The sequence below is a fragment of the Podarcis muralis genome, chromosome 13 (genome assembly GCF_964188315.1).
Source record: "Podarcis muralis chromosome 13, rPodMur119.hap1.1, whole genome shotgun sequence".
Classification (NCBI taxonomy): Eukaryota; Metazoa; Chordata; class Lepidosauria; order Squamata; family Lacertidae; genus Podarcis; species Podarcis muralis.
Window position 1 is genome coordinate 40211155 of NC_135667.1, and position 22328 is coordinate 40233482.

At 45.8% G+C, this 22328-nt stretch overlaps 1 protein-coding gene across 1 annotated transcript in view; it reads right to left on the bottom strand.

Moving 5' to 3' along the window:
* Positions 1-11335, bottom strand: part of ITGB3 (integrin subunit beta 3) — a 59018-nt gene extending 47683 nt beyond the window's left edge. Inside the window, exon 1 of the mRNA XM_028702419.2 lies at positions 10938-11335. Coding sequence (XP_028558252.2) covers positions 10938-11001 — 64 coding nt within the window. The 5' untranslated portion in view covers positions 11002-11335. The remainder of the gene's footprint in view (positions 1-10937) is intronic.
* Between the last annotated feature and the right edge of the window lie 10993 nt (positions 11336-22328).

A 22328-nucleotide genomic window follows, 5' to 3' on the forward strand; every position in this document is an offset into this window, starting at 1 on the left:
TGGCTGGGTGATGGCATGGCAGGGAGCCTCTGGGTTTGGATTTGGATTTTAGATTTGATATCCCGCTTTATCAGTACCCTAAGGAGTCTCAAAGCGGCTAACATTCTCCTTTCCCTTCCACTCCCACAGCAAACACTCTGTGAGGTGAGTGAGGCTGAGAGACTTCACAGAAGTGTGAATAGCCCAAGGTCACCCAGCAGCTGCATGTGGAAGAGCGGGGAATCGAACCCAGTCCACCAGATTACAAGTCCACTGCTCTTAACCACTACACAACACTGGCTCCCAGTCCCCGGCCCCTGGAGGGGAGTTGGTGGCCATGTGGTCCACCGCAACTCCTCCCCACTTCTAAGTGGAGAGGATTTCCTCTGCGCAATTCGTCTTGGATCTGGTTTGCCATGATGCCCCATTCTCCCTTCGCTGCCCTTTGTGCCCGTGTTGTGCATAATACAAAGCACAGCACCGAACAATAAGACAAGGGAAAATCCAAAGAAATTGTGCCGCATGAACGAATGACTGAACAAATGCATGGAGGAAACAATAAGTATTCGGAGGAAGAGGTCCAGCTAAATAAACATGTGACTGGTCCAAAATAGATGTGGAAAGGCCCATCCTGATTCAAGCGTCCAGCTCACTGACACATAAAGCACACCCTTCAACATTTCACTGGTGAAAAAGGGACGTCCTGTTCCATAATATGAATACCGTATTGGCCTGAATATAAGCCTCACTTTTTTTTTTCCAAATTCTGACCGTGAAAAGTTAAAGTGCGGCTAAAATTCACGACCTTACAAAAATTGGTTTTTACAATATCGCTGCTGAAACAGACATATGGTAAAACGGAACGGGTGTGAGTGCCTGAGGAATTTTAAGGGAGCGGTTTATATTCAGGTATTGTCTTTTTTCTCTTTCCCCCCTTTGAATGTTAAAGGTGTGGCTTATATTCGGGTGTGGCTTATATTTGGGCCAATGCGGTAATAATTATATTATTTATACCCCACCCATCTGACTGGGTTGCCCCAGCCACTCTGGGCAGCTTCCAACATATATATAAAAAAATAATGAAACATTAAACATTGGGGGGAAAAACTTCCCTATACAGGGCTGCCTTCAGATGTCTTCCAAAGGTTGTATAGTTACCTCCTTGGCTGGGTGGTCACAAAACTCCATATACAATGGTACCTCTGGATGCGAACGGGATCCGTTCCGGAGCCCCGTTCGCATCATGAGCAGAACACAACCCGCATCTGCACGTCTGTGGGTAGCGACTTGCCGCGTCAGCGCATGCGTGTGACGTCATTCTGAGCGTCTGTGCGAACGGCGAAACCCAGAAATAACCCGTTCCGTTACTTCCGGGTCGCTGTGGGACGCAACCTGAAAAGATTCAACCTGAAGCAAACGTAACAAGAGGAATGACTGTATCCTACAACATTTCTCCGATGAAAATAGAGGTGCCCTAAGGAAAAGTGGGGCAACCTGAGATCAAATCAGAAACCTGGGCAGCTTCTGTAAATCCCAGGCTGTCCCTGGAAAATAGGGACACTTGGAGGGTCCGATAAAGTCGAGGGGAAGGATTTTACTTACAAAGACAACATACCAGAGATGGGTTCTAAGTCCATCCCCACCACCACACACTTTGCCGTCACTTCCTCCAGCCACTTCCCTCCATCCCTAGTTCTGATATATCCTACTCGTTGCTAGATACATGAGCAGGGAAGGCGCAGGAAGAGAGACATGTGTCTGTCGCAGCTAATGTGGCCTCAAGAATCATAGGATAATCTGTCCCACAAACAGCAAGTTCAGGTAGTGTGTGCTGTGCCAATAAAATGGGAGCCAAGAAGGCACTCAACACCAAGGCAGGCAGAGGCACGATACTTTTTTTATATACCGTATTTTTTGCTCTATAACTCACTTTTTCCCTCCTAAAAAGTAAGGGGAAATGTGTGCGCGTCTTATGGAGCGAATGCAGGCTGCACAGCTATCCCAGAAGCCAGAACAGTAAGAGGAATCGCTGCTTTCACTGCGCAGCAATCCCTCTTGCTGTTCTGGCTTCTGAGATTCAGAATTTTTTTCCCCTCTTGTTTTCCTCCTCCCAAAACTAGGTGCGTCTTGTGGTCTGGTGCGTCTTATAGAGCAAAAAATACGGTAATTCAAAAGGCCACAACACCCACAAATACAGAACCCAAAACCATGTTTGATGGCTTCTCATGAGTCCAGAAATGTTGAGAGTCAATTGAGGGGAACATCACAAATATACTAAATTGAGGAGGAGGCAGGAGGGAGAAAGATAATTGGCCTGCTTGAGCTTCTTACAGCTTAGGGTATCCTGAACAGGAGCGTGGCTGGCTGGCTGATATTCTCAACACGAGCTCTCTTACTAGGAAGCGAGGATATTCTGTATTACAACACATTGTTGTAGATCCCACTTGCACTCAGGCACCAATAAAAAGGAATGGAATGTTCTTATTAGCTGAAGTGATCTCCAGTGCATGGCACTGTATGTTTCTGTACGCAGCTGTGTGTACAGAAACACAGGGACGAGGCAGAAGACGTGCGGCCTGTTGATGTTTCCGTAGCTGTTCTTTTACTTCATTAGATGGAAGCAAGTGGCAGGATGGCTTAAATCTTTTCCTGTGCGCCATTTGGAAGCTTAAGAGTTACGAACACAAGATTTGGCTGCATAAGCTCTCAGGTTCATTCCCCAGCGCCTCTGGATAAAAGGATCAAGGTAGCTGCAAATACATTTCTTTGGGGGTTCAAGTAGAGAAAGGTCAAGTACAGTGGTACCTCGGGTTAAGTACTTAATTCGTTCCGGAGGTCCGTTCTTAACCTGAAACTGTTCTTAACCTGAGGCACCGCTTTAGCTAATGGGGCCTCCTGCTGCCGCCGGAGAACAATTTCTGTTCTCATCCTAAGCAAAGTTCTTAACCCGAGGTACTATTTCTGAGTTAGCGGAGTCTGTAACCTGAAGCGTATGTGACCTGAAGCGTATGTAACCCAAGGTACCACTGTAGATAATACTAGACTAGACTAGACTAGACTAGACTAGACGGACAGCATGACCTAGTACAAAGCAGTTTCCTATTAGGGCAGGCCCTACCGTTGGGCAAAGTGTAGCAACTACTTCAGGTGGCAGAGACGGGGAAGAAAAAGAGTTTGGATTTGATATCCCGCTTTATCACTACCCTAGGGAGTCTGAAAGCGGCTAACAATCTCCTTTCCCTTCCTCCCCCACAACAAACACTCTGTGAGGTGAGTGGGGCTGAGAGACTTTAAAGAAGTGTGACTAGCCCAAGATCGCTCAGCAGCTGCATGTGGAGGAGCGGAGACGCGAACCCGGTTCCCCAGATTACGAGTCTACCGCTCTTAACCACTACACCACACTGGCTTTCCACACTGGGGAAAGGGAGAAGCAGCAAGGAGCAACTTAGTGTGCAACACAGCCTTTCCAGCTCCCCCTCTCATGAACCGCCCTTGGATCTTCAGATAAAGGGCGGTATACAAATTTCATAAATAATAATAATAATAAACAAATAAATGAGTCTGCCACTCTCAAGTTCAGTGGAGGCAGCCATGGTTGAATAAGAGCCAACTGCCTGTCCAGTTGGCTGAATTGCAGGGAGCGCCATCTTGTCCTTTGCCTCAGGTGGCAAAATGTCTTGGGGTGGCCCTGTATTCCGTGTTCCCCATGTTTGTTCCTCATGTTTGTCCACTAAAACAGGGTTGGCTCTGGGTATGAGGGGGCCTTAGGCAAGCTCCCAATGCCTATACAGTGGTACCTCTGGTTACAAACTTAATTATTTCCAGAGGTCCATTCTTAACCTGAAACTGTTCTTAACCTGAAGCACAACTTTAGCTAACAGGGCCTCCTGCTGCTGCTGTGCCGCCGGAGCATGGTTTCTGTTCTCATCCTGAAGCAAAGTTCTTAACCCGAGGTTCTATTTCTGGGTTAGTGGAGTCTGTAACCTGAAGCGTCTATAACTGAGGTACCACTGTATGGGCAGCAGTGTGTTATGAGCCCAAGAGACTGTCCATTTCCACCTGAATAGATCTATCGAGCCTCCCATATATGTCTGCTTCCCGTTCTTGGGGGACATTGGAAATTCCCATCCAGGGAATGAAATCTGATTAAGCATAATATCATGCAACAGTTGGAGCAAGCTGCAGGCATGCAGTGAGGGAGCATGTCGCCATTTTAACTGGGCACCCCAGTCTCTGAAAAAGGTTTTATCAGAGCCATTGGAGAATGATTAAAAAAGACACCTTCCTCTCTCTCTGCAGCCTTTCATGTTGCTCATAGCATCAAGGATTTAAAAACTATGGAACTCATGATTATTGTAACTCGCTCTATGCAGGGCTGCCCTTGAAGCTGACCCAGAAACTCCAGCGGGTGCAAAATGCTGCAGCGAGGCTCCTCACGGGGTCTCTGCCATAGGAGCATATTCACCCAGTGCTACACCAGCTGCACTGGCTCCCAGTGGAGTACAGGGTCAGGTTTAAGGTTCTAGTTTTAACCTTTAAACCCCATACGGCCCAGGACCCTTGTCTTAATAGCACAAGGATAGAAGACTGAGGAAATTCTGACCAAAGAAACATGGGAAGAGAAACTGATGGACTATGCAGAACTGGCAAAATTGACACATAAACTACGGGACAAAGATAAATGTGACTTTAAAGAGGAATAGGAATCTTTTACAAAGTATCTAAAGATGCAGCAAAGTGAATTGGACTCCTTGGCAGGTTTTGAATAAACACTCACAAACTTTTCATTGATAATAACCAGTTAGACAAATTAAGGATTTATACAACTCTGTAACATGCAGAGAATAGCATTTATAGAGAAATCAGAGATTGGAACTGAGAGAAATTGGGGGGCGGGGAGCGGGGAGGGTGGGTTGTTTTATGGGAAGGAGGGGAGGGAGGAAATGGGGGGGTGGAATTAAGGATGATATGTTTTAAGATAATATGTTTTGTTTAATTTCCAAAAATAAATAAATAAAGGTATCCTTGGGTGGGGGGGGGGGGAGAGAAAGAAACTTCAGCTAGTGCAGAATTCAGTGGCCAGGTTGCTCACTGGAGCAAGTCAGTTTGAGCATATTACACCGCTCCTGGTCTGACTGCACTGGCTACCAATTAGTTTCCGGAACCAATTCAAAGTGCAGGTTTTGACTACAAAGCCTTAAATGGCTCAGGACCGCAATACCTCAAGGATTGCTTCTTTCCATATGAACCTACCGAGTCCCTGAGATCATCTTCTGAGGCCCTCCTTTGAGAGTCTCCCTCCTCGAGAGGTCCGGAGGGTGGCAACACGAAAACAGGGCCTTCTCTGCAGTGGCTCCCTGTCTGTGGAATGCTCTCTGCAAGGCGCCTTCATTATACATTCCTTTTTAACCAGGCATTTGGTTGACCTGATGGCCATCCTATACCCTTTTAAAATGTGGCTCTTTTTTGGGAGGGGAGGTGTTTATTGGGTTATTGTTCTTACTTTGATTTAAAATATTGTGATCTTTTCTGTGAACCACCCTGAGACCTCCAGGTATAGGGCAGTAAAACAAACAAACAAACAAACAAATAAATAACAGTCATTACGAAATGCAATTCCGTTCCCACGCTCGATTCCCACCCACATACTGTCCTAATCCACTTTCCTGCCCGTCTAGAAAACACTTCTGTTAACTATTTGCTCAGGTCAAAGGGAATGATTCAAGACTTCCTTTGGAAGAATTATCAGAATTTGCCAAACCGCTTAACACGCACGTACTCTGCCCAGGACACAATAGGGGTGGGGAAATGAACTACAAATGTCCTATGGGAAAAAGGCGGTGACTCCATCTCCCTGCAAACCTAAAATCAATACCTGGCCATATTGTATTAGGTAAAGGAGGAGCTCAGCATGCTCTCAGCATTTCAGGAGAGGGGCTAGATCTCTGGAGGCAAACCAGTGCCAAGGTCAAGGTTTCACAGAGCTATAAAACAAATGTAGCTCCAGAAATTACCACAGGAATAGAATGAGATTAAAGGATTTGGCAGGGGTGGAGGCAGTGAATGGGTGTAACAAACATTGGTGTGTGAACAGCATGTCCATGTTTCAGAAGGGAAGAGACCAAATTTGGGGATGGGACCATCAGAACAAACGCCTCCAACATTTAAAGCAAATAAACCTGGGAACTATAGTTTACCTCCTCACAAGAGCTATAGCTCCCAGCTCTTTTAATTTTTTTAATTGCCAAGCATGGAAAGCTGAACACACACAAGCTGCAGGCGTGCTGTATCTCAACAACCCATTTGCAAATTTATTATTATTATTAATATTAATATTAATGATGATGATGATGATAATAATAATAATAATAATAATAATAATAATTGACATCCGAGGATACACAATCTTAAATAGAACGTACAAAGAAAAGGTAAAACTAAGAATAACAACTTTAAATAATTATACTGTTATTGATTTAAACTTGTACTTATACACGTTCTTTTCTTATACTTTCTAACTAAACAAAAATAAACCAAGGTAGAATCCAATAAACTAAACTATGTCATTTCCCGATGTACTTTACATTTACAACACTGAATGTACTTATTACCTTACTCTTAATATATTTTCTAATACTTTCTTATAACATGTCGTACCATTTCCCCTTATTTATTAATGTTTAATTTACACAAAGGTCATTCAAACGCTGCGCTAGATGTTATGTCATTATTGTATTTTTGTAGGTATTTCTTGAACATATCCCATTTTTGCGTGAATGATTGTTTTGTATTTCCCCTTAATCTAGTTGTCAATTGAGCCATTTCTGCATAGTCTAGTAACTTATTCTGCCGTTCCCTTACTATTGGTACTTTCCCCCCTTTCCAGTTTAATGCAATTAATAACCGGGCAGCGGCTGTCGCATATAAAAAGATTTCTCTTATATTTTTTGGGATATCACTGCCTACAATTCCAAGCAGAAATGCTTCTGGCTTCTTTGAGAATGTTAATTTAAAGATCTTTTTCATCTCATCATAAATAAGGTTCCAGAACTCTTTAATTTTTCAGCACGTCCACCACAAATGGTACATATCTCCTTTTGTTTCTCCACACGGCCAGCATTTGTCTGAAATATTTTTACACATCTTGGAGAGTTTTGATGGTGTAAGGTACCATCTAAACTGCATTTTCATCATGTTTTCTTTAATGGCGTAACATGCCGTAAAATTCATGTTAGTTTTCCAAAGGGTCTCCCATTCACTCATCATGATGGCGCGTCTGATGTCTTGCGCCCATTTAATCATTACCGCCTTCACCTCCTCGTCCTTGACTTCCCAGTCAAGGAGGAGCTGGTATATTCTGGAAATGATTTTGGTATTATTTAACAATTCATTTTCTAATTTTGAGGGCTCATTGTTAAATCCATTTTTTTTTTTGTCTTGTTTGAATGTATCAGAGCTGGTGATACAGTGGTACCTCGGGTTAAGTACTTTATTCGTTCCGGAGGTCCGTTCTTAACCTGAAACTGTTCTTAACCTGAAGCACCACTTTAGCTAATGGGGGCCTCCTGTTGCCGCCGCGCTGCCGGAGCACGATTTCTGTTCTCATCCTGAAGCAAAGTTCTTAACCTGAAGCACTATTTCTGGGTTAGTGGAGTCTGTAACCTGAAGCGTTTGTAACCCGAGGTACCACTGTATTCTAGCCCATGGGTAGGCAAACTAAGGCCCAGGGGCCGGATCCGGCCCAATCACCTTCTAAATCCGGCCTGCGGACAGTCCAGAAATCAGTGTGTTTTTACATGAGTAGAATGTGTCCTTTTATTTAAAATGCATCTCTGGGTTATTTGTGGGGCATAGGAATTCGTTCATTTTTTTCTTCAAAAAATAGTCTGGCGCCCGACTAGATCTGAGGGACAGTGGACCGGCCCCTTGCTGAAAAAGTTTGCTGACCCCTGTTCTAGCCATCCCATTTGCAAATTTAGTCACTTCCTGACAACTTATTTACCGAGCATTCATTATTTTGGCTAGGAAGATGCATCACGCTTTCTAGGGCATTGCCCCATGACTCTCTTTATCACAAAAAGTCTTGCCTTTGGGAGGTAGCAGGTTTATTGTGCAACTTTTCCTACTCATCACCTGTAATTGCGCAACCTCAATTGGCTGGTATGCGGTATCGAAAGCAGAGAGAGTCTGGAAGTGCCATAAGCCGCCCCTGCCTGGAGTCACCTTTTATATTGTTTTGAGAAAAGAAGCAGCCACTGTTCTGCATGAGGATCCTTCCTCTGATATTATGGGATGGAATGGCAGTTGTCTGGATGAGCCTGTGGACTGGACGCTGAGCCTTGCAAGTTACGACGGAGAGAGTCGAGTCAAGAACCAGCCTTAACAGCTCCACAGACGGAATGAATCTTTATAGCGCCAAAGGAAACAGAGGTGCTTCCAGCCGGGAGCTTAAGACTGCAAAACGGTCATTCAGATACAGGTTGACCTTGGTCCAGTCGCCATTTCTCAGCTGAACCTACCTCAGAAGGTTGTTGTGAGGATGAAATGGGGAGGGGGAGAACCATGTACACTACCTTGAACTTCTTGGAATATAGCTTATAAATGTAATAAATACAGTGGTACCTCAGGTTAAGTACTTAATTCGTTCCGGAGGTCCGTACTTAACCTGAAACTGTTCTTAACCTGAAGCACCACTTTAGCTAATGGGGCCTCCTGCTGCTGCTGCGCCACCGGAGCACGATTTCTGTTCTCATCCTGAAGCAAAGTGCTTAACCTGAGGTAATATTTCTGGGTTAGCGGAGTCTGTAACCTGAAGCATCTGTAACCTGAGGTACCACTGTATGTCATAAAATGTATACACTGCTTGATGGGGGGGGGGGAACCCCTCAAAGGGATTATGGCAAAAGGTATCAGATATGGCAAACACCATTGGCAAGAGTTTTTTTAAACTGATTCAAGTCTTGCTCTTTTGCATGTGGGATTTAATCGCATGCCAGCAAGTTCCAGGTTGTGCAATTATAGGGCTCATTCACACTTGTGCTTGCCCCACGCTTAGAAAGTAGAGTCCGAGCTGCAAGAAACCTGCATTTCTAAAATATCAAACTTTTCCGCGGTAAGTAAAGTGACAGGGAAACTCAACGGATTAGTGTAGGATAACAATTGCTTGGCACCGACCTCATATAACCTCCCCGCGAACGAAGAAGAGTTTGGAAGAAGAAGAGTTTGGACTTGATATCCCGCCTTTCACTCCCCTTCAGGAGTCTCAAAGCGGCTCACATTCTCCTTTCCCTTCCTCCCCCACAACAAACACTCTGTGAGGTGAGTGGGGCTGAGAGATTTCAGAGAAGTGTGACTAGCCCAAGGTCACCCAGCAGCTGCATGTGGAGGAGCAGGGAATCAAACCTGGTTCACCAGATTACGAATCTACCGCTCTTAACCACTACACCACACTGGCTCTCGTGGTGACGGCTCAACAAACAGAAGCAACCTTATTTCTGCGAGAAGGGTGGTAAATCCGGATTAAATTAAATCCTTGCTGGCATTCCGATACCGCCAAAGTAACTTGGACCCTGAGGGTTGGGAGGTGAGGAAGCGCGTCTCCAGGAGGAGAACCTATTCCCAACAAATCACTTACATCGATCCGGATTTGACCCTTTCCCTAAGGACAGGGAGTTGCAAAGGCTTGCTTTGCTCCAAACAGCGATTCAAAGAAGAGAGTTGAAAAGATCACACACACAAAGTTTCCCTGAAGGAAAGTCGCCTTCCAAGTTTCCCTTCTCGGCTTGCAAAAGGGTCTAAAACTAGGAATTTTGCTAGGGAAGGAGTTGCGCAAAAAGAGACGGGAGATGCTCGCGGGAGGAGAGAGGCGCCCCCCCCTTTTTTTTGCGTGCCGCTAACTAACTCACTTCAAACTATGGCAACTTCTTACAGAAATGGGAGTGCCTGATCACCTCATCTGTCTCCTGAGAAATCTCTATGTGGGACAAGAAGCTACAGTTAGAACTGGATATGGAACAACTGATTGGTTCAAAATTGGGAAAGGAGTACGACAAGCCTGTATATTGTCTCCCTGCTTATTTAACTTATATGCAGAATTCATCATGCGAAAGGCTGGGCTGGATGAATCCCAAGCCGGAATTAAGATTGCCGGAAGAAATATCAACAACCTCAGATATGCAGATGACACAACCTTGATGGCAGAAAGTGAGGAGGAATTAAAGAACCTTTTAATGAGGGTGAAAGAGGAGAATGCAAAATATGGTCTGAAGCTCAACATCAAAAAAACGAAGATCATGGCCACTGGGCCCATCACCTCCTGGCAAATAGAAGGGGAAGAAATTGAGGCAGTGAGAGAATTTACTTTCTTGGGCTCCATGATCACTGCAGATGGTGACAGCAGCCACAAAATTAAAAGACGCCTGCTTCTTGGGAGAAAAGCAATGACAATCCTAGACAGCATCTTAAAAAGCAGAGACATCATCTTACCAACATAGGTCCATATAGTAAAAGCTATGGTTTTCCCAGTAGTGATGTATGGAAGTGAGAGCTGGACCATAAAGAAGGCCGATCGCCGAAGAATTGATGCTTTTGAATTATGGTGCTGGAGGAGACTCTTGAGAGTCCCATGGACTGCAAGAAAAACAAACCTATCCATTCTGAAGGAAATCAGCCCTGAGTGCTCACGGGAAGGGCAGATCCTGAAGCTGAGGCTCCAATACTTTGGCCACCTCATGAGAAGAGAAGACTCCCTGGAGAAGACCCTGATGTTGGGAAAGATGGAGGGCACAAGGAGAAGGGGACGACAGAGGACGAGATGGTTGGACAGTGTTCTCGAAGCTACCAGCATGAGTTTGACCAAAGTGTGGGAGGCAGTGGAAGACAGGAGTGCCTGGCGTGCTCTGGTCCAGGGGGTCACGAAGAGTCGGACACAACTAAACAACAACAGCGAACTCACTTACCCCAAACCGCGGAGGCGAAGAGGATCAGCCCGAAGACACGGAAAGCGGCGCTCGCTTTGCCCATGTCGGCGGAGCGGGAGGTTTCCGAGCTGGAGAGAAGTTTTGGCTGCTGCGGAGGAGGAGGAGGAGGAAGAGCCAGGAGCGAGCGGCTCTCCCGAGGCTTCCTCCGCCGAGGATCGGACGAGCTGCTGCTGTCGCCGCCGCCGATGATGCGTTATGGGGCAGCCGGGGCAGCAGGATCCCACGAGCAGGCGAGAGGAAGCAGCTGTCCGACGGGAGTCAGTGGGGCGAGCGGGTGGGTGGGATCGCCCCCGCCTTGGCTCGCAGCTCCCTCCTTCTCCTCCCGGGTCCTCCCCTCCCAGGAAGAAGGGCCTTCCCAGCGCCGCGGAGGGAGCGCGCCTTGCCCGCCCCCTCGGGGACTGGCTCTCCATCCGCCCCTCTTCGCTCTCGCCCCGGCCGCCCAAAGATCACCTTCCCCAAATCTCCTGGGCGTTATTTTATATACACACCCAGGATCGGCCCCAAACAGCTTACAATAGGAAAGTCAACACACACAAAGAAACTGTTTGCATTAAATAGCATTACTGTATGTCAAATGGAGCTCAGTGCTTCTCACACGTTTTCCCTATAGCACCTTATGAGCGTACTGGGCAATTGACAAACAAGTCCCTGCCCCAAACAGCTTACAATAGGAAAGTCAACACACAAAAATAAATAATCTTTCTTCTCTACCTCTTTGGGTGTGCGCATAAATTCCCCCATTACAAACAAAGTTCTTCTGTGAATATCCTGGACCCTGCCCACCCCTGCAAAATCCATAGATAGATGGAGCTAGCCCATGCTAATCGTGCTTAAAGTAGATCAGTTGATGTTAATGAACATGATTGACAAAGTTTCATTCATTTCAGTGAGACTACTATGAATAGGACTTGACTACAACCCATTGTTACAAAGGAGACGAACAAAATCCTAGAACTTTCTGAGTTTCCCCACATGTATGCATGTGAACCGCCCTTGTTCTGTGAACTGCCCTGAGGAACCCACCCCCCCACCGGGTATAGGGCAGGATATAAATAAAATAAAATAAATAAGCATCTGAGCGCGCACCCAGCAATTTCTCTAGCACCAATACTCTGCCAAAACAGCTGGCACAAAGGAGAAACTGGTGCACTCCCATTCAGGGCCAGATTTAGGTTTGATGAGGCCCTAAGCTACTGAAGGTAACGTGGCCCAGTTTATATATGTCCAGCTGTCCTTCGTCAACAACAAATTGTTGCTGCTTTTTTGTGCTGAATAGATGCTATATGGTCATTTATGGAACTAATGGGTATCTAAAGCCATGGGCACATAACTAAATATGTATTTTATCAAAGTAATTGTTGAACTGAAATACAATTAAGTATATTAACAGTGAAATACAATTAAGACGTATATCAATAGTGAAATAATTATTAAGCTCGAACTTAAAATGATATTTTTATTCATAACAAACTTAATATTGGCATTTGGCAATAACTTTCTATGGGAAAGCACGCCTTGGTTTTGGAACAGACTTCCGGAACGGATTAAGTTTGAGAGCCAAGGTACCACTGTATATAGAAATGAGCAAACCAGTGATATTTCAGGGAGCAGGCGGAGTCCATTACTTACATCATAGGAGCCGACACAACATAAAACACTGTTGCTGTATGTAGGTTTTATTTTATTTTTATCTTATATTTTTGAAATGTACATCCAGTGTTTTTTTTCCCTTTAATTTTTTTGTTGGGGGGGGGAGAGAGTGGGGCCCCAAGCTGTAGCTTGTTTAACTTATATGTAAATCCAACACTGTACACACAGACAGTTTTACTACTTGGAGATACAGCTCTTCTCCGGCCTCTTTCAAGCTCCTTTTTATGCCCTTTATAAACAAATATGGGGTTTTTGTGCGTGTACGCAAACACACATGGTGTGCGTATGACAAACTAGGTCTTTGCCCCAGGTGACAGAAAGCCTAATTTTGGCCCTGGGACTGGATGACTTTCGGGGTCCCTTCCAAACTGTACAATTCTATGATTCTGCAATGGAAGGATGGAAGGAAGATCTCTCTCACACACACAAGCCTGGAGCACTCCAAAATATGCCCACTTGTACCAGCTGGGCACTCCACAAAGCAGCCTTCACGCAGCTAGAGGCAACACCAGTGAAAGCTCCCAGCAGCTTCCATGGATCTTCAAAAGGTACTCACATGTATAGAAACATTTCGTGGGTTGTCCCGTCTCTTTGCCTGGAGGCAGAGCCCATACACAAGGTCCAGTCCAGTCCTAAGGTCAGGAATATCTTGGTTCAGGTAGCCAGACAATCCGGGGCTCAAGAAAACCAAGGGTCCAAGGTCATGAGAAGCTAGAAGCAGCGAGGTCTGGCCAGGAACGAGGAATATTGTTTCCAGCAACTGACGAAGGCTGGAAACCCTGCTTAAGAAAGCTGGAGCCAGCTGGTTCTCATCAGGAGCAAGGAGGCTGATCAGCCGCAGGTGGAGTCACTTTCTGCTCCTTCAGGCTGCTGCTCAGCAGGTGAAGCCGACTCCTGGCCCATGACGGCCACACTCAGCTCACTGGATGGCTCAGCTGTTTGGAGCGTGGTGCTGATAACGGCAAGGTTGCAGGTTCGGTCCCCATATGGGACTGCTGCATATTCCTGCATTGCAGGGGGCTGGACTAGATTGATCCTTGGGTCCCTTCTAATTATGATTCTATGCCACTGGGGCCGCGGATTGGAAGCCAGGGTGAAGGTAGAGGAGGGGGCTGTGCCACGAGTCCCATGGAGTTTCATGGGACAAATGAAACATGCTCTAATTGGGAAGACTTAAACCGGCAAGGGGACGCAGGGACGCACAAACACACAGTGAGAGCATCCTTCACTTCCACACAATGCCACTGGGGTCTCTGGGGACAGGGGGAGATTATAAATGCAAAGACTTTAGCAGAGTCCTGAAGCCTCATCCGCAAGCCATCCCTCTGGGTTTCTGAGGTGCCAGACTTCCAGAGCAGATTAAGTTTGAGAACCAACGTACCACTGTATATGAATGTACTACCAACAAGACGTGCCAGAAATTTTTACCTATTCGTTTCCAGGGGAGTAAAAACATCTGCTGCTTGCATTCCAGTAAGTAGCATCTTTTAAAATAGCAAACCAGGAACCCAAATGTCAAACTGAGGTGTGTGCATTATTTAATGGCCTCCCAGAGCTTTGCCTTGATATTTCCATACTGTTCCTTTACTGCCCTCTTGTGTCCATAAATGCATTCTTCACACCATGGGATACAGACCCATTTATGCAGCACAAGTTTAAAGCACATATCAAACTCACTTCCCCCCAAATAATTCTGCGAACTCCAGTTTTGCTAAGAATTCTGGGAAGTGTAGCTCTGTGAGGGGTAAACTAGAGTTCCCAGGATTCTTGGGGTAGGTGTGAAAAAAGAAATCTTTCTCGCCATTCCACCAAAACTGGGCAAATTTCAGCTGAACATGGTGGTTTCCGTTGTGTCATAACCCGAATCTGAATATTTTACTAGTTACTCAGAAACCCCAAGTTTGGCATATCTGTTTATGAGCTAAGCATTCTTCCAATAGCCAAATTCTCTTATTTCAGTCTTCCCCACAGAAGCTGTCTGCATTCTTGTGTTGTTTCAAACTTTTGAACCAAACTCTCTTATTTCTGTAAGCAAAACACATGTGCGTGAGAATCGTCGTTTATAAGAAGCCACAGGACTGCAAAACCCATGTTGCAGCGTGACATCGAGTTCAACATCATGCAAGCATTTAAAAAATATCCAAAGATTTTAACTGAAACGCAGACACGATTGGCAATAGTGAAAGTTTCACAGTGTGAACAGAACGGGGCGAAATTCAAAAACAGGCAAGCACACTTACACAGAAACCCATAGGCTGCTACTGTGAAAACCAAGGATGGATATGATTGCAGGCAATGGAAGTGGCTGTAGTAGACAGTGCATTTGGATCTCCTCAGAACAGAAGCACTGGTTGGGAAAAGCAGGTTTGCAACAATGAAGGAATGGCTGGACATGTGTAACAAATACAGTGGTACCTTGGTTCTCAAATGCCTTGGTACTCAAACAACTTGGAACCCAAACACTGCAAACCTGGAAGTAAGTGTTCCAGTTTGCAAACTTTTTTTAGAAGCCGAACATCCTCCACTTTGAGTGTTACGCTTCCGATTTGAGTGTTACGCTGAGGTCTGTCTGTTTTTGTTGTTTATTTTGGGTTTTTTTGTTTTTGCAGCTCTTTTTTCTATTTCTGTGACTGTGTGGAACCCAGTTCAGCTACTGATCGATTGATTGTGTGACTGCAGTACATTGTTTCTTGCTTTCATTTTATGGATCCATGGTCTCGTTGGATTGTAAAATTCATGTTAAATTGCTGTTTTAGGGGTTGGTTTTTAAAAGTCTGGAACGGATTAATGCATTTTGCATTACTTTCTATGGGAAAGCGCCCCTCGGTTTTGGAACGCTTTGGTTTTGGAAGGGACTTCCGGAACGGATTAAGTTTGAGAACCAAGGTACCACCGTAACTCATTTAGGATGATCTTTAGATTCAAGAGCCCTCATAGCATCCATGCACTCGTGGACAGGAAAATACTTAGTTCATTCAGGGCCGGCCCTACCAACTGGCAGCGTGTGCCAGCTGCCCCAGATGTTGGGAAGGACAGAGAGCATCAGTGAGAGAGGCACTTAGCCAGCCCTCATGCACACACCCAAGCTAGGCTTCTGCCCTCAGTTGCAGTGGAGAGGACGGTCTCACTGCAGGCGTTGACTAAGATTCAGCTGCCAACTTGGTTGGCTTCTGCATGTGGAAAGGGGAGGAAGCGCCATTTTGAATTTTGCCTCGGGCAGCAGAATGTCTTGGATGGCCCCTGGGATCAGAGACAAAAAGGCTGCATTTACACACTCCAGGAATATAAGCTGAGCAGCTCTGGTCTGGGATAATGTCTTCCAACAGGCCCCACCCTTCAGGATAGACCTTCCTATATATTTGGGTAGCGCCTCTTCTTAAAACATCAGCAAAGTCCCACTTAGGGATAGGGGAGCCATTTATATTTAAGTGCGAACCAACCTTATTCACCTCTCCCAAAACAATACTGTACATGAACCAAAACACAGCTACCCTTCCAAATTCACAGCTGTTCAGATTTTTGTTCTGCAGTTCTCTAGTCAAGACACGGCACACACAAAATATGCACGTTATGAGAAAGTGTTCCTAAAAATGCATTTATTCATAAAAAAGAACATGCTAAACTGCATCATATTAAGGAAACCTGCTTGCCATGAAATGCCTACGTTAGGGAAATTGTATATAAACAGGGGGAAATTAGGAGAAATAGACACTAAAATGCTGGTACATTTCCATGAGTTTGGGTCCGTCCCCTCAACAAAATTGCAAACAGATGCAGAAAGGTTATTGGATTATTTTTGATGTTATACATTGTGATCTTTGTTGTGAGCCACCCTGAGACCTCTGGGTATAGGGCAGTATATAAATTCAGTGAATGAATGAATGAATAACTGAACTTAAGTTTGGAAAAACAAAAAGCCGAGAGAAACCAAAATTGACCGAAATTTGCCCATCCCTGTGTCCCACTGAACTGCATAGGTTCTCTATGTTGTGGGGAGGAATATGAGCAAGCCGCTCTCTCCCTGAAATGGTAGGAGGGATGAAGGTGGTGCTTAGGATCAGTTGGGGTGGAGTTTTAATGTGACTTATTTTCTATCATGCTGCTTGGAGACTTTACAATGCAATGTGCATTTCCTGAGTTTTCAGCCAGCCAGCCAGTCTGCCTGCACATTCCCCCCTGGAAACTTAGCTTCTGGAATTACCTTGCTTCTCCTTAAAGATCTGGTGAAGCTGTTGCCGAGGAGCGATTTGCTCGTACTGGAATTCCTTTTCTTTCTCTCCACTCCTTGTGCTGGCTGACACTGTCTTGATTTTTAAAAGAAGAAGGTATCAAGGAGACAGACAGAGAAGTCTTGCTGAGAAGTCTTCATAACTGTGGGGTCACCCATAAGGGAAGCTCACGTCTGCGTTCGTTGCTCTTATTTTCTGGAAATTCTGGTGGATATAAAATGAATGGGACTTTGTTTAATCAGACGCTAGTGGAAGAAGGGGTGTACTCTAACCGGTCCCAAGACCTGAGCACTTTGATTGGCTGCTGCAATGGGACGGGGACAGTGGTGGCCAGCGATGGAGGTGCGTCGGTCCTGCTCCCAGACGAGAGGAGCCTCTTCATCACCCGAGTGGTCCAGATCGCGGTCCTTTGCGTCCTCTCCTTGACTGTGGTCTTTGGGGTCTTCTTTTTGGGTTGCAACCTGCTCATCAAATCGGAGAGCATGATCAACTTTTTGGTCAAAGACCGCCGGCCGTCCAAAGACGTTGGCATCGCAATCATGGGGCTGTACTAAGACCGTCGCCTGGATCACTTGTCTGGGGGTGGGCAGACATGAGCAGAGTTCTGCTTGGGTGTGTGTGTGTGTGTGGAATTCTATTTTGGAGGATGGAAGGATGGAAGTCCTATGGCAGCGTGCTGAAGACAGAGGAACAGAACTGGGGAGAAGAAAGGGAGATTCCTCATGTGTGTGTTACAAACGATAAAGTCCTCTGCCTGTCAAAAAAAACCCAAACAAACTGAAGCAGAGAACGAAAATCCTTTTAGCAGGTTCTGTGCAAAGTCGAATTTCTGCCTAACGCTGCATGTGGAAATGTCGTATGTTTTGCATGAACAGTCCGTGTGCAAGAAGAAGAGGAAGAAGAAAGTGAAGATGTTTAAGTCTTTCATGTCGTTTCCCTTGGATACCAGTGACTGGACACAACGCTTTCCTTGCTTGAGACAAGCGTTCACATCCAGATTCATAAACTCCACTGATCAATCAGCTGCAAAGGGAGAAAAGTCCTCACCAAGTGCTAAGTAACATGATGTTTTGTAGTGCTGCTGGCTCGGGTGCTGGGGAGTTTTGCAAATTGGCAGAATTGTTGTGTTTTTGTGTGTGTAATCATGCTGATGGCATTTTGTGCTGTGAAGAAGGGGGTCTGGTTTTACCCCACGTCTTAAAAAGACACCCAATCTCAACTGAATCAAAGCATGTCTTAAAACAAACAAAAATGTTCCTTTTCAGATCCAACGTGGTATTAATTCTTTGTCAATGTTATTTTGGGGAAGAAGAAAAAAAGAGAGTTGTGCTTTCATATGCTGCTGTTGTTTTTTATATATATATTTCTTCTTTGCAAGTATGGCTAATTTGTCGTTTAAGAACAATGATTTTGGAAACTGTTCGTATGATTAAAAGAGAGAGAGAGAGATGTTGGAATTAAAGCTGCAATAAACGAGTGGGAAATTGCTCTGTTAAATTGCTCGTGGCCACAGAAGATTCTTGCAAAGGTGTCTTGGGAAAAGATCAGCCCACTTTATCTCCCGCAAAGTGAAATTCACTTTCCCCGCTGACGTTGTAAGGTTGTGATCTGGAGCGGAAGAAAACACGTTAGAGAAGGAAGGGGCCAAACCTCTTTTCTCCAGCGAAATTAACTCCCTGCAACTGGGTGTCGGGTGCTTAACCACTCAGTTCCTGTTGCACCTCTTTTCCATGGCATGAATGTGCTGCTAGGTAAGGGAACGGAAGTCAGAACTTAGGCTGTGTACTGTACGCACCATGCATTTAAAGCCCCCCCCCCAATCCTGGGAACTATAGTTTGCCCCCTCACGGAGCTGCTATTCCCAGCACCCTTACCAAAGTTCCTGGGAAGATGTGCTTTGATGGTATGGTGTGTACATACAGCCCAAGTCTTTGCCAAACTGCGATATTACCTGTGTGCTTATAATAAGGAATAAATTTACACCCCAGAAGTAGGGGATGAAAAGGAACGAAGGATTGATTTGTATGGAATAGGGCAGCACAGGATTGTGCATGCAGAGAGAGAGAGAGAAATATGTTATTGGGCGTACAGCCTTCAAGGAACAAGGAACTTCTGAGGATGGTGCAATATTTTATTTTATTTTACTTTTCATATTTGCACATCGCCTGTTGTCTAAGAAGCTTAACTTCATACCCAGTTTGAACTTGAGCCTCCTTCACAGTCCAATCCTTTCACAAAAAATCCACTCATACAGTGGTACCTCGGGTTAAGTACTTAATTCGTTCCGGAGGTCCGTTCTTAACCTGAAACTGTTCTTAATCTGAAGCACCACTTTAGCTAATGGGGCCTCTCGCTGCTGCCACGCAATTTCTGTTCTCATCCTGAAGCAAAGTTCTTAACCCGAGGTACTATTTCTGTGTTAGCAGAGTCTGTAACCTGAAGCATATGTAACCCGAGGTACCACTGTATTGGTTTAAAAAAGAGAGAGTGAGAGAGAACTCCCAAACCATTCTGTATTTTTCAGTACTTTGCTCCCTTCTTAAGCCCATCTGGCTATCGGATGGTTGTCTCAAGAGGGGGGAAAAGATGGAGGCTGCCCACAAACTGAAGTACGTCAAGTGCTTGAAAATCCCACCTGTTTTGTTCAGCCCCTGGCATGCAGCAGACACAGGTGGGTTGCCTTTGGAGCTGCTGGGCTTTATTCAACTGGGTGCCTCATGAGCGATAAGTCTGAGTTAAGAAGGTTAGAAGCGTCAGCTACATTGTGCCAAACTCCTGTCTGAGACCAGCACCCTGGGTTCGCAGTGGCCAACCAGATGACCACAGGAAGCCTGCAAGGAGAATCTGAGCAGAATCCCACCTTCCCTTATCAGCGACTGGTTTTCAGAGGCCTCTGGCAGTGGAGGGAAACCACAACAATCATGGCTAGTAGCCACGAATAGCTTTCTCTTCCATGAATTTGTGTTAATCCTCCTTAAAGCCATCGAAGCAGATGGCCATCACTACATCTTACAGGAACATAGCTGTCAACGTTTCCCTTTTTTAAAGGGAAATTCCCTTATTCTGAATAGGATTCCTCGCAAGAAAAGGGGAAAGTTGACAGCTATGAACAGGAGTGAATCTCATGGTTTAACTACTTGCTGTTTGAGGAAGTCGGATGTGGGAAACCCAGGGCTCAAACCTCCACACAAGTTACGAAGAAACGAGGCTTCAAGCCTATAAAGGTAAAAAAGTAAAGGACCTCTGGACGGTTAAGTCCAGTCAAACACGACCATGGGGTTGCGGCGCTCATCTCGCTTCAGACCAAGGGAGCCGGCGTTTGTCCACAGACAGCTTTCCGGGTCATGTGGCCAGCAGGCCTAAACCGCTTCTGGAGCAACGGGACACTGTGATGGAAACCAGAGTGCACCAAAATGCTGTTTACCTTCCTGCCACAGCGGTACCTATTTATCTACTTGCACTGGCGTGCATAGGCGCCGACTCCATGGGGCTTGAGGGGGCCCGAGCCCCCTCAAAAATTCGTTTGGGGGGGCTCCGCCCCCCCAATAATCTCCGGCGCCCCTCCAGCAGAGCGCCATCGCCGCCCCTCCCCCAGCCCAAAATGCACAGGGAGGGGCGGGCTGCATGCCTCCTGCCCTCCCTCCCGAGCAAAAGCTCCACCCAATTTCCTTTGGAGCTGATTAATAGGCGCAGCACGCTCTCCCCTATTCGCTCACGAGGAGGCGGCGCCACTTTATTTGCATATTCATGAGCTTATTTATTATTCATGAGCTTTCCCGGGCCCCCCCAATATTTTTTATAAGTCCGCGTCCCTGCTGGCGTGCTTTCAAACTGTTAGGTTGGCAGGAGCTGGGACAGAGCAACGGGAGCTCACCCTGTCGCAGGGATTCGAACCACAGACCTTCCGATCAGCAAGCCCAAAAGGCTCAGTGGTTTAGATCACAGCACCACCAGAAGCGGTTTAGTCATTCTGGCCACATGACTTGGAAAGCTGTCTGTGGACCAACGCTGGCTCCCTCAGCCTGAAAAGCGAGATGAGCGGCGCAACCCCATAGTTGCCTTTGACTGGACTTAACCATCAAGGGGTTCTTTGCCTTTTACCTTCAAGCCTATACACACTCACCAGAGTCCCCCTGAACTCAATGGGACCTACCAGTGTGATATAGTGGTTAAGAGTGGTAGACTCGTAATCTGGTGAACCGGGTTCGATTCCCCGCTCCTCCACATGCAGCTGCTGGGTGACCTTGGGCTGGTCACACTTCTCTGAAGTCTCTCAGCCCCACTCACCTCACAGAGTGTTGGTTGTGGGGGAGGAAGGGAAAGGAGAATGTTAGCCGCTTTGAGACTCCTTTGGGTAGTGATAAAGCAGGATATCAAATCCAAACTCTTCTTCTACTCCTGAGCAGACACACGGACAAGATTGAGCTGTGAGGCAAGCCTCTCATCCTCAACTATCTGAAAAAGTTGAAATAACTGATATCTATTGCTAGAAAAGTACAGTATATTACTTGCCATAGGCCTGTCTCCTATATGGAAAAAGGCACCCAGTCTCTCCAAACATTATCAACTTAATGAGCAGGGTGGTCACAGAAAACACAATCCCAAAGAAGGGGATATGATAGCCATCTTCAAATATCTCAAGGGCTGTCCCATGGAGGATGGCACAAGCTTGTTTTCCCCTGCTTCTGGAGGGTAGGACTCGAACCAATGGCTTCAGGTTACAAGAAAGGAGATTCTGACTAAGCTTCAGGAATAACTTTCTGACAGTAAAAGTTGTTTGACAGTGGAAAGGTCTCCCTCAGGAAGTTGTGGACTCTCCTTCCTTGGAGGTTGTTAAGCAGAGGTTGGATGGACATCTGTCAATGGATGCTTTTGCTGATAATTCCTGCATTGCAGGGGGTTGGACTAGATGACCCCCAGGTGTCCCTCCCAAGATCCTATTTTGTTCGCATCCCCCAATACCCAAAGGAAAGAAACTTATTTCTATCAATTCCTGAATGCCCAACCCAGAGAAGATATACTCTCATTATCTCCAACACAGGGCAAACAGGGAGACATGGCAATACGTACAACAGGGTTTGTTTGTTTTTCAAAAAAATTAAATCACAGAGGTTTTGTGCAACGCCTCCTTATTAAAAACAAGATGGGCAAATGGAAAAGTTATTTCCATCTCCTTTGCCACCACCCACAGAAAAAGCACAAGCTTCTGTTCTGCGTGTTATGAAACATGATAACTAGTCTGTTGTACACACCCTGGGTAATCTTTAAGGTATGCACAGGTACAGAAACACCTGGCTACATCTCCAGATGACTCAGAGGAGGGGTGAAAATAAAAATAAATCCCAGCAGAGATGCTGTCCATCAGGCTCTGCCCACCATGGCGAGTAGCAGAATAGCATGGTGGAAGTGTTAGGGGGGAAATCTATTCTGCCAGAAACAAGTAGAACGTTTCTAAAGGGTTCCAGAGTTTTCCTTTATATATGGGAGTGGC